This window comes from Felis catus, chromosome E1 (assembly GCF_018350175.1).
Source record: "Felis catus isolate Fca126 chromosome E1, F.catus_Fca126_mat1.0, whole genome shotgun sequence".
In the NCBI taxonomy this organism is placed as follows: Eukaryota; Metazoa; Chordata; class Mammalia; order Carnivora; family Felidae; genus Felis; species Felis catus.
In genome coordinates, this window is record NC_058381.1 from 44091005 (window position 1) to 44107948 (window position 16944).

At 41.1% G+C, this 16944-nt stretch overlaps 1 protein-coding gene across 1 annotated transcript in view; it reads right to left on the reverse strand.

Annotated features, from left to right (window-relative positions):
• Positions 1-3265: 3265 nt before the first annotated feature.
• NSF (N-ethylmaleimide sensitive factor, vesicle fusing ATPase) overlaps positions 3266-16944 on the reverse strand; it is a 149062-nt gene continuing 135383 nt past the window's right edge. Inside the window, exons 18-21 of the mRNA XM_023244667.2 lie at positions 10938-11072; positions 8862-8975; positions 5393-5448; positions 3266-4933 (exon numbers count right to left, since the gene is read on the reverse strand). Coding sequence (XP_023100435.1) covers positions 4888-4933; positions 5393-5448; positions 8862-8975; positions 10938-11072 — 351 coding nt within the window. The 3' untranslated portion in view covers positions 3266-4887. The remainder of the gene's footprint in view (positions 4934-5392; positions 5449-8861; positions 8976-10937; positions 11073-16944) is intronic.

Consider the following 16944-nt stretch of genomic DNA (forward strand, 5'->3'; position numbering starts at 1 on the left):
CAGAAAGGACTCCCCAGTGGGCACGCTCTGGGAAGGGCATTCTCTCCTCAAAACGCTGCTTCAAAAGGACTCACCTGAGACTCCCAAGCCATGCTTTCTCAACAGTGAGAGGCTATAACTCGGTTTTATGACAATAGACGATCCTTTGGTCTTCAGAGCTACCCATAAAATGTCACCTTCGGTTGATGTAGCACGGCTAAAATGCTTTTGCTTTTTCTTTCTCCTGATTTACCTTTATTAGAAGCAAATCTTACTCATCTCACTGCATAGAAAAACATAAAAATAAAGCGGTCTGCCCTGTGTGGTGGTGACGGGCTGTCTCGTGCTACAATTCAGACCTCTAACCTTCGATTAGGAATGGCTACTACAGGTTCATGAATTTTACTGTGCCCGTTACGTGTCTTTATTTAGTCCCTGAAAAGCTTAAACCACAAAAATGGTGGTATCGGCGGCACAAGAAATCGGACGTGGAAAGTATACGGAAATCTCTGTATCTTACAGCCCTGCTCATCTTGTACTTTAACTTTGACAGAAAGCCAATACCCATCTACCCCAGCATTCTGGGTAGTTTTTTTTTTTTTTTTTTTTTTTAACCTAGAAGATTGCCAAATATTTAAATGGTCCCTATTCATACTTACCAAGGCCATTTGTAATCCTATGATTAATCATATACTATGATTAAAGAGAACACAGTTTATTGCAGTGCTTGAACGTTCAGTTTCTCCATAAGTATAAATACTAATAAACATCTAAAAACAAGAGGAAGTTTTAAAAAAATAAAGATCCAAGGGGCGCCTGGGTGGCTCAGTCGGCTAAGCGTCCGACTCTTGATTTCGGCTCAGGTCATGATCTCACAGCTCTGTGAGACAGTGCAGAGCCTGCTTGGGGTTCTCTCTCATGCCCTCTCTTTCTGCCCCCCTCCCCCCCCCCCCCCCCCCCCCCGCCACTCGTGCACTCTCTCTCAAAATAAATAAACTTAAAAAAAAATCTTTGGGCCACCTGGGTGGCTCAGTCAGCTGAGTGTCCGACTTCAGCTCAGGTCATGATCTCACGGCTTGTGGGTTTAAGCCCCATGTTGGGCTCTGTGCTGACAGCTCAGAGCCTGGAGCCTGCTTTAGATTTTGTGTCTCCATTTCTCTCTCTCTGCCCCTCCCCTGCTTGCGCTCTCTCTCTTTCTCTCTCTCTCTCTCAAAAATAAATATTAAAAAAAATTTTAACCTTTAAAAAAAAAAGATCTGAAAGAGACAATATAATGAGATTCCTTTCAAAGCAGTATTTTATGAAAAAAGGGAAGAAAATGTGTGCATTCAAGGCTGAGGGGAAGAAGAACAAATAAAGGCAAAGGAAAGGCAGAGAAGCAGGGGAGAGATGGTGGTGAGGCTATTCTAGGTACATCCAGTGATGGCATCCAATGGTCCAGCGGTAGATCCAGGCCACCCTGGGTATGTGGACGGACACGTAAGCTGTAGGTGATCTACATACACACAGGTGAAGTTAATGCAGCAAAATTTATGGTTACTCCGCTGTCATCATTTCTCTTAGCTTAACAGAGAACTTTCTAGGAGGCAAAGAGTTACCTTACCATTAATCTTAAACTCCCCAAATAGTGGGACAAAGTCAGTGGTGTGGAGAGACCGTGTGCTGGGAAAATTTCAAACATGAGTCCTCCTTGCAAATTCTGTCTTCACGGCTCGGGATTCTTGCCCCTCACAGGTGCTCTGTGCTGCACTGTAAGGCCACATTGTCCGCACAGCACACGGCCTCTGTGGGCGCAGCTCCAGGGCCCAGTCTCAGCACCGCTTGCCAGTGGAGGAGAAACTTAGATCATTTTGCAGCAACTTCTGAAATTTACATGCGTTTTTGAACTTTCATCCACACCTTCCCCAGTGTCGTCTTTGACGAGGCTTATGAATCAAGCGGCCAGGAGAGGAACATGAAATCTTGCTTTCACCTTTTGTGCTTGGGCTGGGCTGGGTTGTTGATCGCTGACTCGGTGCTTCAACAAGTCTGTTAACCGGGACTTCATGATTTACACACTCGAATCTACTCCATGACTTGCTGTGGAAACTTAAAGCGGAGGCTGTTCACTGCAGGTTTTGGGACATGAAAAGACAGCCTTAAGGCAAACCATGTTTCAGATTTTAGCCACCATTATGGTTTTTCCGTTATATCTTTTTAAAGGTATTTGAGTGAAGATGTACAAATAACAGAAAGGAGGAGATGGCCTTTTTTTGAAGTTTTAATTACATTTTCTGACAAAAACTAGCCTGTTCACAGTGGATCCATATGTGAAGAAACCCAAGGCAGCAGCTGGCTGCAGTCTCCTTTGCTTTGTCACTAAGCCTGTGACCTCAGACGCTCTCTTGCTCTGCCCAGCACAGTTCTGGGATAACTTCAAGACCCCACCTTCTCGAGGCTACACAGGGACCAGGGTGGCCTAGGGTCCTCCTAGGAGGTATAGACAACTCCTGGCGAGCTGATCCTGCTGTCAGAGAGGCTCTGAAACTGACCTCTTCCCACTGGGCCTTGCTGATTCTCTGAGCTGCCTTTCATCCCAGCCTGGTCCACCTCTGAAGATTGGGCTTTTAGACTAAGAGATCCTATAGCTCAGAAAAATGAAAAAGGATGCAGGATTCCAAAATGAAACAGGTGAAGAAATCCCACTGAGAGTGTCTGAATCCCTTGGTTTGTGCATTTCACAGGAAGGAGTAATTCTGCAAAACAATTTTCTTTTCTGGAGTATTCCTAACCCATTTATAGCTTTGGTATAACTTGTTTTTTAATAAGGTGCAAATAAGTAAAATAAGTATGGAGGTTCTTGTTGCGCATTAACATCTGAAAATATGTCAGTGATCTATTTTTCTTTTTAAATGACTATACTTCCCTAAGTAGTGAAAATCAGTTTTTTTTAATGTTTATTTTTAAGAGAGAGAGACAGAGAGAGAGAGAGAGAGCAAGCAGGGGAAGGGCGGAGAGAGAGGGAGACACAGAATCTGAAGCAGGCTCCAGGCTCTGAGCTGTCAGCACAGAGCCCAAGGCAGGGCTCGAACTCACAAACCGTGAGATCATGACCTGAGCTGAAGTTGGACGCTTAACCGACTGAGCCCACCCAGGTGCCCCAAACCAGAGATGTTTAAATAAAAACAACCCATCTCCGTAGACTAGTTGTAACAAAGCAAGGAGGGGCTCTTCTGAGGCCCCTCTTCTTCACACGTTCCTATCAGTCATACACACTGTTTCATACAAAATACTGGTCTACAGAATGTTTTCAAGTATAGATATTCTTTATTGCATTCCTTCATTTGCATTAAACAATATATTTATATTTTTCAATATAGTTTTGGACAAAACACCAAGAAATCAACCTCATTTAACAAGAGACATAAGTTAATACAATGTGTGCTGCTTTCACAGGAAGAGAAAAGAGGCAAGCTGTAAAACAGATAAGGGAATCCAAGATACTGGCCACCGGGAATCACAGAATTTCACAATACAATCCACTTTTTAAAAAGCCACAAAATAAGCTAGGGGTGAAAACCCAAAACAAGATAGATATGACACTGAAGTCAACCAAAAATACATAGATGGCAAGATCTGGAGACAATTTGCCTTCTACCACGGGGACAAATGACAAATGTAGTTCTACCACTACACCCAAGTGCCACTGTGGCAACAAGTCCCTGGGTGGCGTAAAGCCCCTTCAGATGGCTTCTGATTGCCTGTCCCTGCGTTTTAAGCAGCAGTGGGGAGAGAGTGGCCTGCTCTGTAAGTCTCATCACAAATATGATGACCTAATTAACTCCTTTTGACTCCGTTATAAGACAAACCACGGGCTCTCCTTCCCTTTGGAAGAAGAGTGTAGAGGGTAAAGGAAATGTGTTAAATGTACTGGAATGGATGTTAAAAGACTCAGGGGGCAAGGGCTAGAAAACAGTGTCTTCTGGAGAAAAGTGTTTTATTTAACAGATGCTAGATAGTACAGATGGTTTAAAATAAAGGAAGGATAAATTCTAAGTTGTTAAGCTAAGGATACTAATAAGCCTTTAATGTTACAAAGAATTGTCCCATTTAGAATTGGACGCTAGTAACGTGCTGAAAGTTTATAAATGATTTTATTGTAACGACTCTTTTCTATTTAGGGGTGTACGCTTTTTCCACATGGGTCTTTAACAAGTCTTGAATAACAAGACTACCAAGCGGTAACGGTTAGCAGATCTCTTACCACAGAGCAAGTCAGTAACATTGAGGATATGCCACGGCCAACACAGTAATAATCAGACTTCCTATTAAGAAAGACCTTTTGACTGCAACTTGGAAACATCTCTGAAAATGATTGAGAACAGCATTTCGAAATTCAAAGCCCTGTTCCTTCAGGCAAACATAACCACCAGTTTTCTGGGAGAACCTAAACCAAATACCCAAGTACCTTTAGTGTTAGCACAGGGGAGTTGTAAGATAATCCCTTTGAACCCACACTTCCAGTCACTCTTCCTGGTTTACATCTAGAAAGTCTTCCTTCTAAGAAGCCAAGTGTTGTCTTGGAACATTGTTACGTTTACTGAGGGGGTTGGGTGGTGATGGCGGTGGGGAGCTTAAAACGTGTAGTGTTCACAAGTTCACAAGTGTTCACAAGTACATCACCCGCACTTAAAGACCGAGGAAGAAGAAATCATCTTAGCCTGCACAGAAAGGTAAGCACAGCATTCTAAAGCGAATTTGTACCTTCCACAAAACAGCAGAATATCTGAGTAAGCACAAGGGAGGGAGTTTTATTGCACTAATCATGCAGAGTGAGCACGTGATGAAGGTAGGGACTGTTTCACTTTGTCCAGGATCTTGAGTTGAGTGAAGATCCCAGGCCATCTTCACCTTGGTCACTTCCCTTGGTCACTGTGTGTGTGCAAAGAGTCCGTTTTCAAAGTCAAGGGGGCTACTGAAAAAGAAATACCCAAAACAAACAAACAAAAAACCAGATGAGGGTCTACAAAAAAACCATGCGTCACAAGATCACTAAAAGCTTCTTAATGGTTTTTCTACGTTTTTCACTATGCATTTGCTATTAGATAAGCATTTCACAAAAGAAAACGGTCATAGCCCCATGCATTTAAAAGCAGGCTCCAATAAATATGTACCATTGAGTTTTTTCCTGCATTGTGACAAGGAAGTTTTGCGAAGCAGGACAAGGAGAACAAACCAACAGAACAACCAATTTCCTTGCTTGGTCTCTCAGGCCTACAACACAGTGAAGAACTCTAATAAATGGAAACAAAGTTGTCCAAGAAAGGTTGAGAATTCAAATTTATACACACTGTAGAGCAAGTCTTAGAACAGGCAGTGGAATTTAACAGAGTGGTAAGTCTGGCTGACGGTCTTAAGTGTTGCATGTACTTACGCTCCTTCTTCTCTTAAGAGGGCCAAGAATTTTCTCACACGGTATTCGGGATCCATCTAAACAAAACAGAAGAAATAAAGAAGATGGGTTAATGGTACCTTCTAATAACTATGCACTTCACGCCAAGGAAATGCGTGGTTTCGTACTTCCTCCAGCGCTCTGCTGAGTCACAGAAATGTGTTAACCTGCTCCCTGACCAGCATTCTGACACACAGCGAAGCGGATGACCTCATTCCAGAGGAGTGAGCGGGATTTCCAAGCAGACAATTGCTGGGCATGAGGTTCCAAATGACCCAGCTGGTCATTCCCAGGCACCTCGGCTGAGTGTCCCGGTAGCTAGCACTGTGTAAGAGGACACGTGTGAGAGCAGACAGTGGCCACTCTTGGGGGCTCAAAGGGCATCCAAGTCATAGAACTTATTATGCAAGGTATATAAAACTGAGACCAAAAAAACCAAAATTAAATTAAAAAAAAAAAAAAAGGTGAGACCAAACTTAAAACCAATTGAGGGTGACTAAAAAGTAGCCTACCATCTATTCACGATTGACACGTTAGCTTTTCTTAGCCTTGGTCTCCCTCACATAGTTTCTTCTTTGCAATTAATTAAAAAAAATTGTGCTGAAAGTAAAAAAAGGAAGAGTGGGCTTGACTCCCCTAACGCGACGCCTGGATAATCTGGGTCTCCCCTGACAGAAAAGCATCACGCATGGGGCGCCTGGCTGGCTCAGTCAATGGAGCATACAACTCTTGATCTCCGGGTTGTGGGTTCGAGCCCTGCACTGGGTGTAGAGATTACTTAAAAATAGCATCTTTAAAAAAAAAAAAAAAAAAAAAAGGCATCATGAGTCCAGGTGAAGATAGAGAAGTTTTGCTTCGGGGGCCAGATTTAGGTTATTACTATTGCTCTCTATTCATTTTCCTTTTATATTCATATTTACTCATTTGTTTAAATATATTTTGTTCCCAGTGGTCAGCCAGAGATGTTATCTAAAAAAATGATGATTAAAAACATCTTTAATTCCTTAAGATGAATTTTTATTGTGAGAAACATGCCTAACTTTTAAAAAATGCTCCCGGGCAGGCGTCTTTCCCCAGAGGGAACTCCCTGCCCTCCAGGAGTAGCTTTCAAACGTCGTCGGTGCGGCTGTGCAGAAAGGTACAACTGGATCCCTCCAACCACAGTTTTGTTTTCTCTTTTTTTAAGATGTCTTCTCTTCTATCCCCAGAAAAACATCCAACAGAAGTTTCAAATGTATCAAAGTTAAGAGGTCAGACTACAAAGGACTAAGAAAAAGTACGAAGAACTAACAAAAGAAACATTTTCCCTCTTTGGGAATAGAATTACATATGAATCAATTGTCAAGTTCTTTAAAAAAATGGAACTGGCTGGAGCTCAGCTGTAGTCCGTACTTGCAGGTCTTTGCCCATTAAATATATTTAATATGTGTGAGCAACGACTTACTGACTTGCCTGTAGCTATGGAATTAAAAGTCAAGAGAAAGGGAGGAAAAAAGTAATCTAGATAAATGACTTTATTCCCTCAGGTGACATCCAGTCAGAGCAGATACTCAGCACTGTGCAAGTTTTAACAGAATCGTGTAGAGTGAACAGAGAGGTAACATGACTTATATTCTGCTCAACTACATGCCTCTTCACTTAGGCTCAGTCTCTCTAAGGCAGATCTAAAGAGAATTCACTCAGCTGCACGAAATCCATTTGACATGAAGGGGTTCAAACTCAGAGGCCTCTGAAGTGTCAGTCGCTGAAGATTAGGCCCGACTGCCCCACTCTCACTTTCTGCCCCACATACATAGAGGCATTAAGGTGATCACTGACCTGCAGGCATCAAAGGAAGAAGGGGTAGGGACTGGAGAGAAAAACCCACATAGTTTCTTCTCTGCAATTATTGAAAAAAATTATGCTGAAACCAAAAAAAAAAAAAAAAAAAAAAAAAAGAAGAAGAAGAAGAGTAGAGCTGACTATCTTGACAGATTTATCTTTACCCAAGGAAAGAGCTAATACGTCTGTATATGCACCTTTACCAAGAAGAAGCCTGAGCAAAGTGATTAGCCTGTAACTTTAATTTACCACTCACCATGGAAAATAAATAAATTTCAGTCTGGCTGAAAGTTCAATAGATTAAACTTTAGGTTTCTCAAAGCCACAATTTTGTTTTCAAATAGATGGGCCAGCAAAGATTAAAAAGGCTTCATTTCATGTTCTCAATTTGTTATTGGTCCAAGAGCCTATTTCAGGTGTCGCCGTGAAACTCAGACATTCCCCCCCCGCCACCCACTGCTCCCATCGAGTGAACGGCAGGACTGAGCAGTGGCAAACCATGCCAACAGTGCAGCCAGTGTGTCCACCGATAACCTAGGATGGACCCATCTGATGACAGTTTGATGAGCACCCTACTGTGTGTCCGGCTCTGTTCTAGGCACTGTGGATTCAAATAGTGAGTGATCGCCAAGATCCCTGAACTCACAGAACTTGTAGAAGTACATTTATTATCTAACCAGTATGGCAGATAAGGACAGAAGACACAGGACGGGCACATGCAGGGTGGAGTCCCCAAAAGTAGATGTGCGAAAGTCCCAGAGAAATTTCATCTTTGTCCGGGTACTAGCCTAGGGCTCAGTTTTCTATGTGATCCTGGATGCTTTAACTCTACAGTAGTTTGCATGAAATTTCTAGGAGCCCAGCTAGGGGGAAATATATAGAGCCTAAGTCGTTTCTGTACAATTCAATTAACATGTCCCTTAAAACAGTCTCCCAGACCCCTTTTGGTGTAATGCACAGTAGCTTCTGGACCTCTGATGAACAACACCATCTTCCTTCCATCAGTAATCGGCTGTGTGACCTTGGATAACTCCTCACCACCTGTGGGACACTCAGTACCCTCATCTCTAAAATGGGGGGTGGGGGTGGGGAGGAACAGCAAAGCAATTGCCCTTCAAAGCCCTTTCTAGTTCTAAGATCTTATGACTCCCTAAGTTAAAATTGAAAGTAACTTCATAATCTTTTCTTCTATTTCTGAATTTTAAGAAGAAAGAAAAGTACCAATAGGTTATTGCTGGTCTCAGAAGCAGGCTACTAATAGCAACTTGAGTTCAGAAATAAGACAATTATGATAAATTATTCAAAACCCTGTAAAGGTGGGGTGCCTGGGTGGCTCAGTCAGTTAAGCGTCTGACTTCAGCTCAGGTCATCATCTCGCAGATTGTGAGTTCTAGCGCCACATCGGGCTCTGTGCAGACAGTTCAGAGCCTGGAGGCTGCTTCAGATTCTGTGTCTTCCTCTCTCTCTGTCCCTCCCCCACTCATGCGCGCGCGCGCGCTCTCTCTCTCTCTCTCTCTCTCTCAAAAATAAATAAACATTAAAACAATTAAAACCTTAGTAAAGGAAATATAAAACCTTTTGGTATATCATGAAGCTGTGTCTGAATCACACAGAGAATGAAGCATCTTACCTGTAGCGACATCTCGATCAACATTAGTAACTTCTTGATTCCTATCCAAACCTTCTTCCCTTTGACTTGCTGTGAAATTGTGGTACGTTCCTTATCTTTGAAGTTGCCCAAAAGCTACAAAAGCAATAAAAATAACGAAAGCACTTTGATAGTAAGTTAATTACAACAACATTAGTTAACAGTCACATTTATCCCTAAAAGAAGAGTGGTAAGAGCTACCTGACTGGTTTAAGTTGACAGGATTTTATCATATTTTATTTTATTTATTTTTTAAAATGTTTATTTATTTTTGAGTGAGACACAGCATGAGCGGGGAGGGACACAGAGAGAAGGAGACACAGAATCTGAAACAGGCTCCAGGCTCTGAGCTGTCAGCACAGAGCCTGACATGGGGCTCAAACTCAGAACGGTGAGATCATGACCTGAGCCAAAGTCAGACGCTTAACCGACTGAGCCACCCAGGCACCCTGGATTTTATCATATTTTAAACTCCAAACTGACCTTCCTAACCCATTAGGTAAAATTATGAAAGTGAAAGCTGGTATCCTAAATCCTGTTTTCCTATAGACCTCCATTTAATTTAGAGATATATTTCCTGGCTGTGGGGAAAAAAAACTCCAACCAACCCATAATAAATATCAGTTACAATTTTTGAGTAAATTTTTTTTAACATTTTTTAACATTTATTTATTATCGAAAGACAAGAGAGACAGAGTGTGAGCGGAGGAGGGGCAGAGAGAGAGGGAGAGAGAATCTGAAGCAGGCTCCAGGCTCTGAACTATCAGCACAAAGCCTGACGCGGGGCTCGAACTCACAGACTGCGAGATGACGACCTGAGCCAAAGCTGGACGCTTAAGTGACTGAGCCACCCAGGCGCCCCTATATCAGTTACAATTTTTAACATGTGTCAAAGCAGAGACTAAATTTAATTCTTAACCAACCTCGACACCAGAGCTGCTCACATAGGTAATCTGGAGACATTTATCATATAGAGAATTTCTATTTTGCTGGGAGTATGCCCCAACCGCATGGGTCTTGCGGAGTTCAAGAAGCTTTTACCACTGCTGAACAAATCACTAGGTAACATTTTTTTCACAGATCTCATCAAGTCATTTGTGTACACTGATATTAACCAAAAGTTTTAATGAAGAATATAGTTTTTTTAAAAAAATTAAAATTTGGGGTTCCTGGGTTGCTCAGTCGGTTAGGCGTCCGACTTCGGCTCAGGTCACGATCTCATAGTTTGTGAGTTCAAGTTCCGCATTGGGCTCTGTGCTGACAGCTTGGAGCCCAGAGCCTGGAGCCTGCTTCAGATTCTGTGTCTCCCTCTTTCTCTGCCCCTCCCCTGCTCGCACTCTGTCTCTTTCTCAAAACTAACTAAATAAAAACATTAAAAAAAATAAAAATTGGGGCGCCTGGGTGGCTCTGTCGGTTGAGCGTCTGACTTCGCCTCAGGTCATGATCTCATGGTCTGTGAGTTCGAGCCCCCTCCCCTGCTCACGCTCTGTCTCTCTCTCTCTCAAAAATAAACATTAAAATAAATGAATGAATGAATGAATGAATGAATAAAAATTAAAAATTAAACTTTGTCATCCTCAAAAAATTTAAGAAAACATTCCTATATTATGAACTTAGTAAAGCAGTTCCTTTTACTTCTGCAGCTTTTTGAAGTCTGCAATGTTTTAATCACGGTTCCGATTTATTAAATGCAGGTAAATGGGCAGAAAGCTGTTGCATGGGACTGAATTTTCTGCATGCTGATTACTCTACCCTCCCCTTCTCCCATTCCAAGTTTCTGGCCCATGTACCATATGCATCACTCATGGCGGGCACACAGTAATTCATTCCTGGCAGGCTGGGTACTGCTTACACCAAGGAATGGGAGAGTCATTCACTTTCACTGACATTCACCTCTTCCTCAAATTCCTGAAACTACTGAAAGTATATCCCAGGCGCCCTGTTCTAGGTCAGCACAGAAATGAGGCACCGGGTGCAATGTCTGTGGTACACCCTGAGCGTTACTGCCACCCCAGCTCCTGTCGTACAGACAGTTTGCAATCCATTGACTTTTTTCACCTCCAGAGCTTCCAACAGCTGCTCTCCGGTGGCAATGTTGGGCACATGGATGGTGGTGCTGAAAGCGTTCAACATTTCCATCTCCTGAAGGACATCTTTGCGGCTGGTGGTCCCAATGATAAGAAGCTTGCGGCCCTGCCCATAAGGAGAAAATGTGTTAAAATGCATAGGAGAAGACTGGTCAGGAAACCAGAGTAAGCCTGAACAATATCCGTTTATTTAATTGCGGAAATGTAAGTGATTAGGCAAGAGAAAAAAAATGCAAAATTTTCCTCATGAAAATCTAAAGAAAAGTATCAAGAGTATGATTCAGAAAGAGACACTTTCTTTGGAACATGATCCAGAAAGAGACAACAGCTCTTTCTTGTCATTCGTGTCAATAAAATAATGGATAAATCAGGGAGACATACAAACCAAATAAAAAGATATATGTTGAAGTATATGTTGTAATTCATTTCTCACGGCCAACATGGTACACGTAGGGTAGGGATTGGGAAAAAGGAAATGAATGAACGGAAAGTCTGTATCACCCACTTAGCAAAGATTTATTATGCTTTTAAGAAGGAGCAGGGTAACAAAAATTGCTTACATTTATGCAACACTTAACTGTGAAAGGCATGGTGTTGAGTGCTTTACATAACTGTGTCATTTAATATTTTTAAATTTCATTTTTATTTTTAACCCTAGAACATACAAAAAAATGTTTAAAAACTATAGCAGGCCTATGCCACCATTCCCATGTCCCTCTTTCCAAAGGCAATCATTTTAAACTCTTAGTTTTTCTTCTTGTATTTACCTTCTTTTCTTACAATAACAAGGTGATACCACTATTTTTAGATTTTTGTTTTCCGCTTAAAATAGAATTTGATGGCTATTATGGAAGATGAAGAAGATTTAATATTAATTTTTTACCACCCCCCCCGTGTCTCTTTTCTTGTCCTTCCAATGTAGTTATTTTATAGTCTTTGGTTCAATCTATATTCAGTATTTATCATGATTGCATAAATATGATTGACAGCTAAGCCATGTAATATACTATTACATTTCCTTTCTTAGGAAACATTTTATATTTATTAGAGTTAATAACTGCTATTTCACCCTTTGCTTAGTTTACCAGGTGCCTATTATAAGTTCATCCCCAAACACACACAACCATGAAAATCTTTTCAATACATTCAAACATGTCAGGGAATTTTAAAGTTTGTTTGTTTGTTCGTTTAAGACCTCCCTCTCCTGCAGTCCTCTGTTCTCAAAGCTCAGTCTGAACTGATAGCTCTCTAGGCCTGTTGCACAGCTGTAGCTCTAGAACCTTCCTCTCTCCTGTTATATCCCCTACATCCCGGGGTCTTCCCTTTACTTCATTTATTCCCTTTTCCACGGTGCATCTACTTCAATAACTACCAGAGAAAGGGTGCACAGGAGGTGAAAATGTAAAGACTTTGAATGTCTGGAAATGCTTTTATTCCACCATTAATACTGTCTACTCCACATGTGACAGTTTGGCTAGGTAGAGAGAACAAGCCTAAATATAATTTTCCCTCCAGAATTCTGAAGGCATTACTCTATTGCCTTTTAATTTTCAGTGTTGCTGGCTAGAAGACTGACGCCATTCTGGTTTTCTGACTCTTTGCTTTTACTTTTTTAATTTTTAAAGGATCTTTTTCTCATCCTTATATTCTATAATTGCAAAATTAGGTACTTTGAGATAAGTCCTTCTTTACTCATTCTGCTGGTGGCTAGATGGGTCCCTTCTAAACTGGAAACCTCTAATCATTCAGTTTTAGGAAATATCTTGGATTATTTCTTTTCATTCATTTTCTGTGTTTTTCTGTCTTTGTTTTTGCCTCCCCGCCCCACGGAATCTCCATTAGTTGCATACTGGTCTACTAAGACTAATCTGTTATAGTTCTTTTCCTTTTTCTTGCTCCTGGTTTTTATTTTTTTCTCTTTCTAATGCTTTTTGGGTTAGCATCAACATCATCTTCCAAATTTATATTAAGTTCTTTGTATATTTTCATTTCTAAGCGCTCTTTCTTGTTTCTTGAATGTCTTTTTTTTTTTATTATATCCTATTATATTTAATGGCTATGATGCCTTATTTTAAGTCTGTGTGAATCCTATAGATTTTATAATGTTTTCTTCTGTTCTCTGCCTAGTCCTTGTCTCCCTGGAGTTCCTTTTTTCCTATTTGTTTACTGTAGGTTTTCCTCAAGTATCTTGGTGATTGTTGGATGACCATTCAGATTTAAAAATTAAACTAATGACTGGAAGTTCTGAGTCTGAGGGCTTTAATACAGGATGATCAGATAAGACTTGGCTGATTATCGGGAGTCCTTCAAAGGTCAAGATGTGTACATTTTTCCCAGGGAAGAATCTTCCTCCTTCCTGAGGGCTCTAAAGGCTAGTTTCCAGCATTCTGGGAGTCGATGGGGGAAGGGGTCTGGGTATCTCATCATTCAATATGAAGACTCCCGTTTATTCCTATTTACAGTATGGCATCTCTTGAGATCAATGTCTCATTTACTGTTCATATAATCCTGACAATTAAGTACTCGTGTTATCTCTACTGATGAGGGTATTGAATCTCACAGATAGAAGTAATTTGTTCAAGGTCAAACAACGAATATATAATGGAGACAGGAATGGAAACCAGATCCAGAATCCAAAATTGTATACTGCTTTCTTCATGAAGAAAACACATTAAAAAAAACCAAAACCAAAAACCGTTTACTGGGAAAATGGAAGAGGAACACATTTTAAACTATGTCACTAGATTGATGGTACACACTCATTCCACAGATAAGCCTTTAATACAACAATTAAACCTATTCACGGATCTTAGAAACGCATGATGTTAAAATAAATTATTATGTGAACATTAAAATGAACGCAGGAAAAGATGTTAAGAAATTGAAGATCAGACACCAAAACAATTTCAATTTGGGTTTTGTAAACATTACACCACTACTATCAATAAGGCATACCAGCCATTCACAGTTTTATTCATCGTTTTTGTCCACCTACTGTGCCAATAATGGAAAATGAACCACAGGCATTATCAAAGAAACACAGGCATAAACAAAGGCATATCAAAGAAAGCTGAGCCCTTCTGGCACAATTAGTGACTGGCATATCAGATGACTGTGCAAAGACTATGGGGTACAAGTATATTTGTGGGGTGCCTGGGTGGCTCCGTTGGTTAAGTGTCTGACTCTTGATTTAGGCTCAGGTCATGATCTCATGGTTTGAGACGGAGCCCCTTGTTAGGCTAATGTGCTGACAGCACGGAGCCTGCTTGGGGTTCTCTCTCTCTCTCTCTCTCTCTCTCTCTCTCTCTCTCTCTCTTTCTTTCTCTCTCTCTGTCCCTCCCCTGCTTGTGCATGCACAGCACTTTCTCTCTCAAAATAAACAAATCCACATTAAAAAAAAAAAAAAAAAAGAAGTATACCTGTGGAGTTTAATTGAAGGATAATCATTACTATTCTTCAAGACATCAACTATCTAAAAACCAAACACGTTTTCAACAGAGCTTCGTCAAGCTCCTAGATGAATATGGAATAGATGTTGTATATAGAGAGAGACAGCTGTGAAAGAGATGATGACGATCCAACATGGACAGGTGGGAGGTATTATGCACAGGATTGTCGTGGTAGAGGGAGGTAACACGTGGCACAGAAACCTCTCCTGCTCCTTCTCTGGAACAGAGTCTTAAGGAATGAGTAGGCTGATTAGGAAGATGAAGGGGAAGGCTATTCCAAGCCAGAAGGAGCAGAAACACCCAAGTCTGAAGGTGAAATAACAAAACCTGGGGAGCTGAGGTAATTACAAACACAAACACATCCACACTTCCGCTATCACAGAAGAGTGGTGCTCTAACATTCAGCACGAAATTCCATCTGTAAACTTGGGAAGGGATCTCTGAAGGCTAACAGATGCTAAAGGCCACACAGGCTGGTGGAGCTGCCTTACAATGAAAGGTAACTGACTGTTATCTCTCCTTTTCCTTAGGTTTTTAATGTTCATAATTCAAATTCCCTCAATTCCCTCCATTCAGCCCATAATTCAAGCTCCCTCATCTTGCCTTCTCTCAAGGAAGGCAGCGTTGGCCCTAGAAGAACAGCACCGAGGAAGAAGCTTTTTACTCCAGAAAGACGGAATTGCCATTTTCCTAGTGAAAGTTTCTCGAACGTTAGCAATGACTATGCTCTTCGGAGCGTTGAAAGACTGGGAAATGTAGAGCAACTTATAATGGAAACACTAATTTATGTTTTGCTTTACTTCTTGTTTAACAAGACTGCAAACACTGCAGAGAGGCCATGACCCAGGCGAGTTCAGGCCTTGACTTGTAAAGCATCATCTTTAAGAAAACACCGAAAATCATTACCAAATAATTAAATTGTGTTGGGTCATTTTGTCTATTAATTAGTGGTAATGCTCATGAGGAAGCTTTATCATGAAAAAAGCTGAGTGTAATAAATCATATTGGAGAACATTTTGGAGGAAAAGCCGCCAGCAGCATGTAATAGGAAAGTCAGCTTTGAAAATAAAAGTAGAGCTCAACCCAAGAGGGGAAATCCAACTGGTTAATGTGTGGCTTCTAGGCTTAAGTCTACAGCATGGAAACATGCCCCTTGGTGGAAAGAAAAAAAAAAAAAAAAAAAAAGAGTGATAACTTATTTGAAGGGAAAAAAAACTGTTCCCAGCATACTCTTTACTGAGATTTGCTAGTTCCTGATACAATAAAGAAACAGGCCTAAATAAAATGACTATCTGCCAATCGGATTATGATAAACATTGTTCCAAGGTTAAGTAAGTATTAGTTAACTAATTCTTGGTACCATAAGAAGCAACTCAGGTGAAAACATTACCATGAAAAAGGCAGGGCTCAGTCAGGTGTTGATCCTTCAAAAAAACACTTCTTTACATGATGAAGAATGAACAAAGTACTAAGCAGTATCTAAGCCTTTTGCCACACAAAGGACTAACCAGATAATCCACACCCTTTCAGAGGTCCTGCCCATTGATTGGCCCCAATAAACTGATTTGTAACAAAAGTTCATGTGGAAGAAAGCTTTTTTTTCTTAAATAAAAATGCCACCAATATAATACTGCAGTGAAATGGAAGGGCTGATTTTAACCTGTGAACAAAAGTAAAGTCAGTTATGCAGTAAAGAAAGGCCATTCTTTCCATATCATTCAATGCTGAGCAAGTGTAATACACCCTTGGTAAGAAGAATTAACTGTGAACAATTGGAAACCCTGAAATGGATTAAGAAGTGAGTTTAAAAGTGCAACTCAAAACTGCTGTGTGCCGGGGGCCTTAAACTTTATGTCGATTGTTAGAATTTGAGGTTTTTGTAACTGAGAGTGAAAATGTTCAGAATAGTAAGGATTTCTAAGCCCAGTAAGCAAAAGACTCGTTGATCAGACCATTACCAAGAATTTATTCTGTTCAGATATTTATGGAATTATGAGATTTGATTTGTGTCTTCCAAGTGATTATAATTTAGCTGGGAAGAGCAAATAGACATTCAGGATGTGTACCAAGGAACACATCAGCAAACACAAACTAATAATGGCTGTGGGGGCACAGCATAAGGGGATAGATTTATTAGAGTAGGTTCCTCTAGGAAGATTCCCGTAGTACTGTAGGGACACTGACAGAGAGGAGGCCCTGGAGGAGACGGGACGGGTCTCTAATGCTACTAAATCCTATGTGGGTGGTGGAGGCAGCTGAGCCAGGGCACTAAGTCTTTTTAGAGAGGGGAGTGGGCAGCCACTAAAAGGAAGACTCAGAATGCTAAACTAAGGAAGGAGATTTAGTATAACAAGCAACAGGAAACCACAGAAGGCTCTTGAGGAGGCAGAACGGCGATGGAGAGAGAGAGGATCCTGGCAGCTGGAGGCAGGCCGGTCTGGGGGCCCGCAGGAAGCTGCGGCACCAATGGTGTGCCGGCACTACAAGTCAGCGTGCCCAGGAAGGATCCGCGCTGTCCCACCAATACCT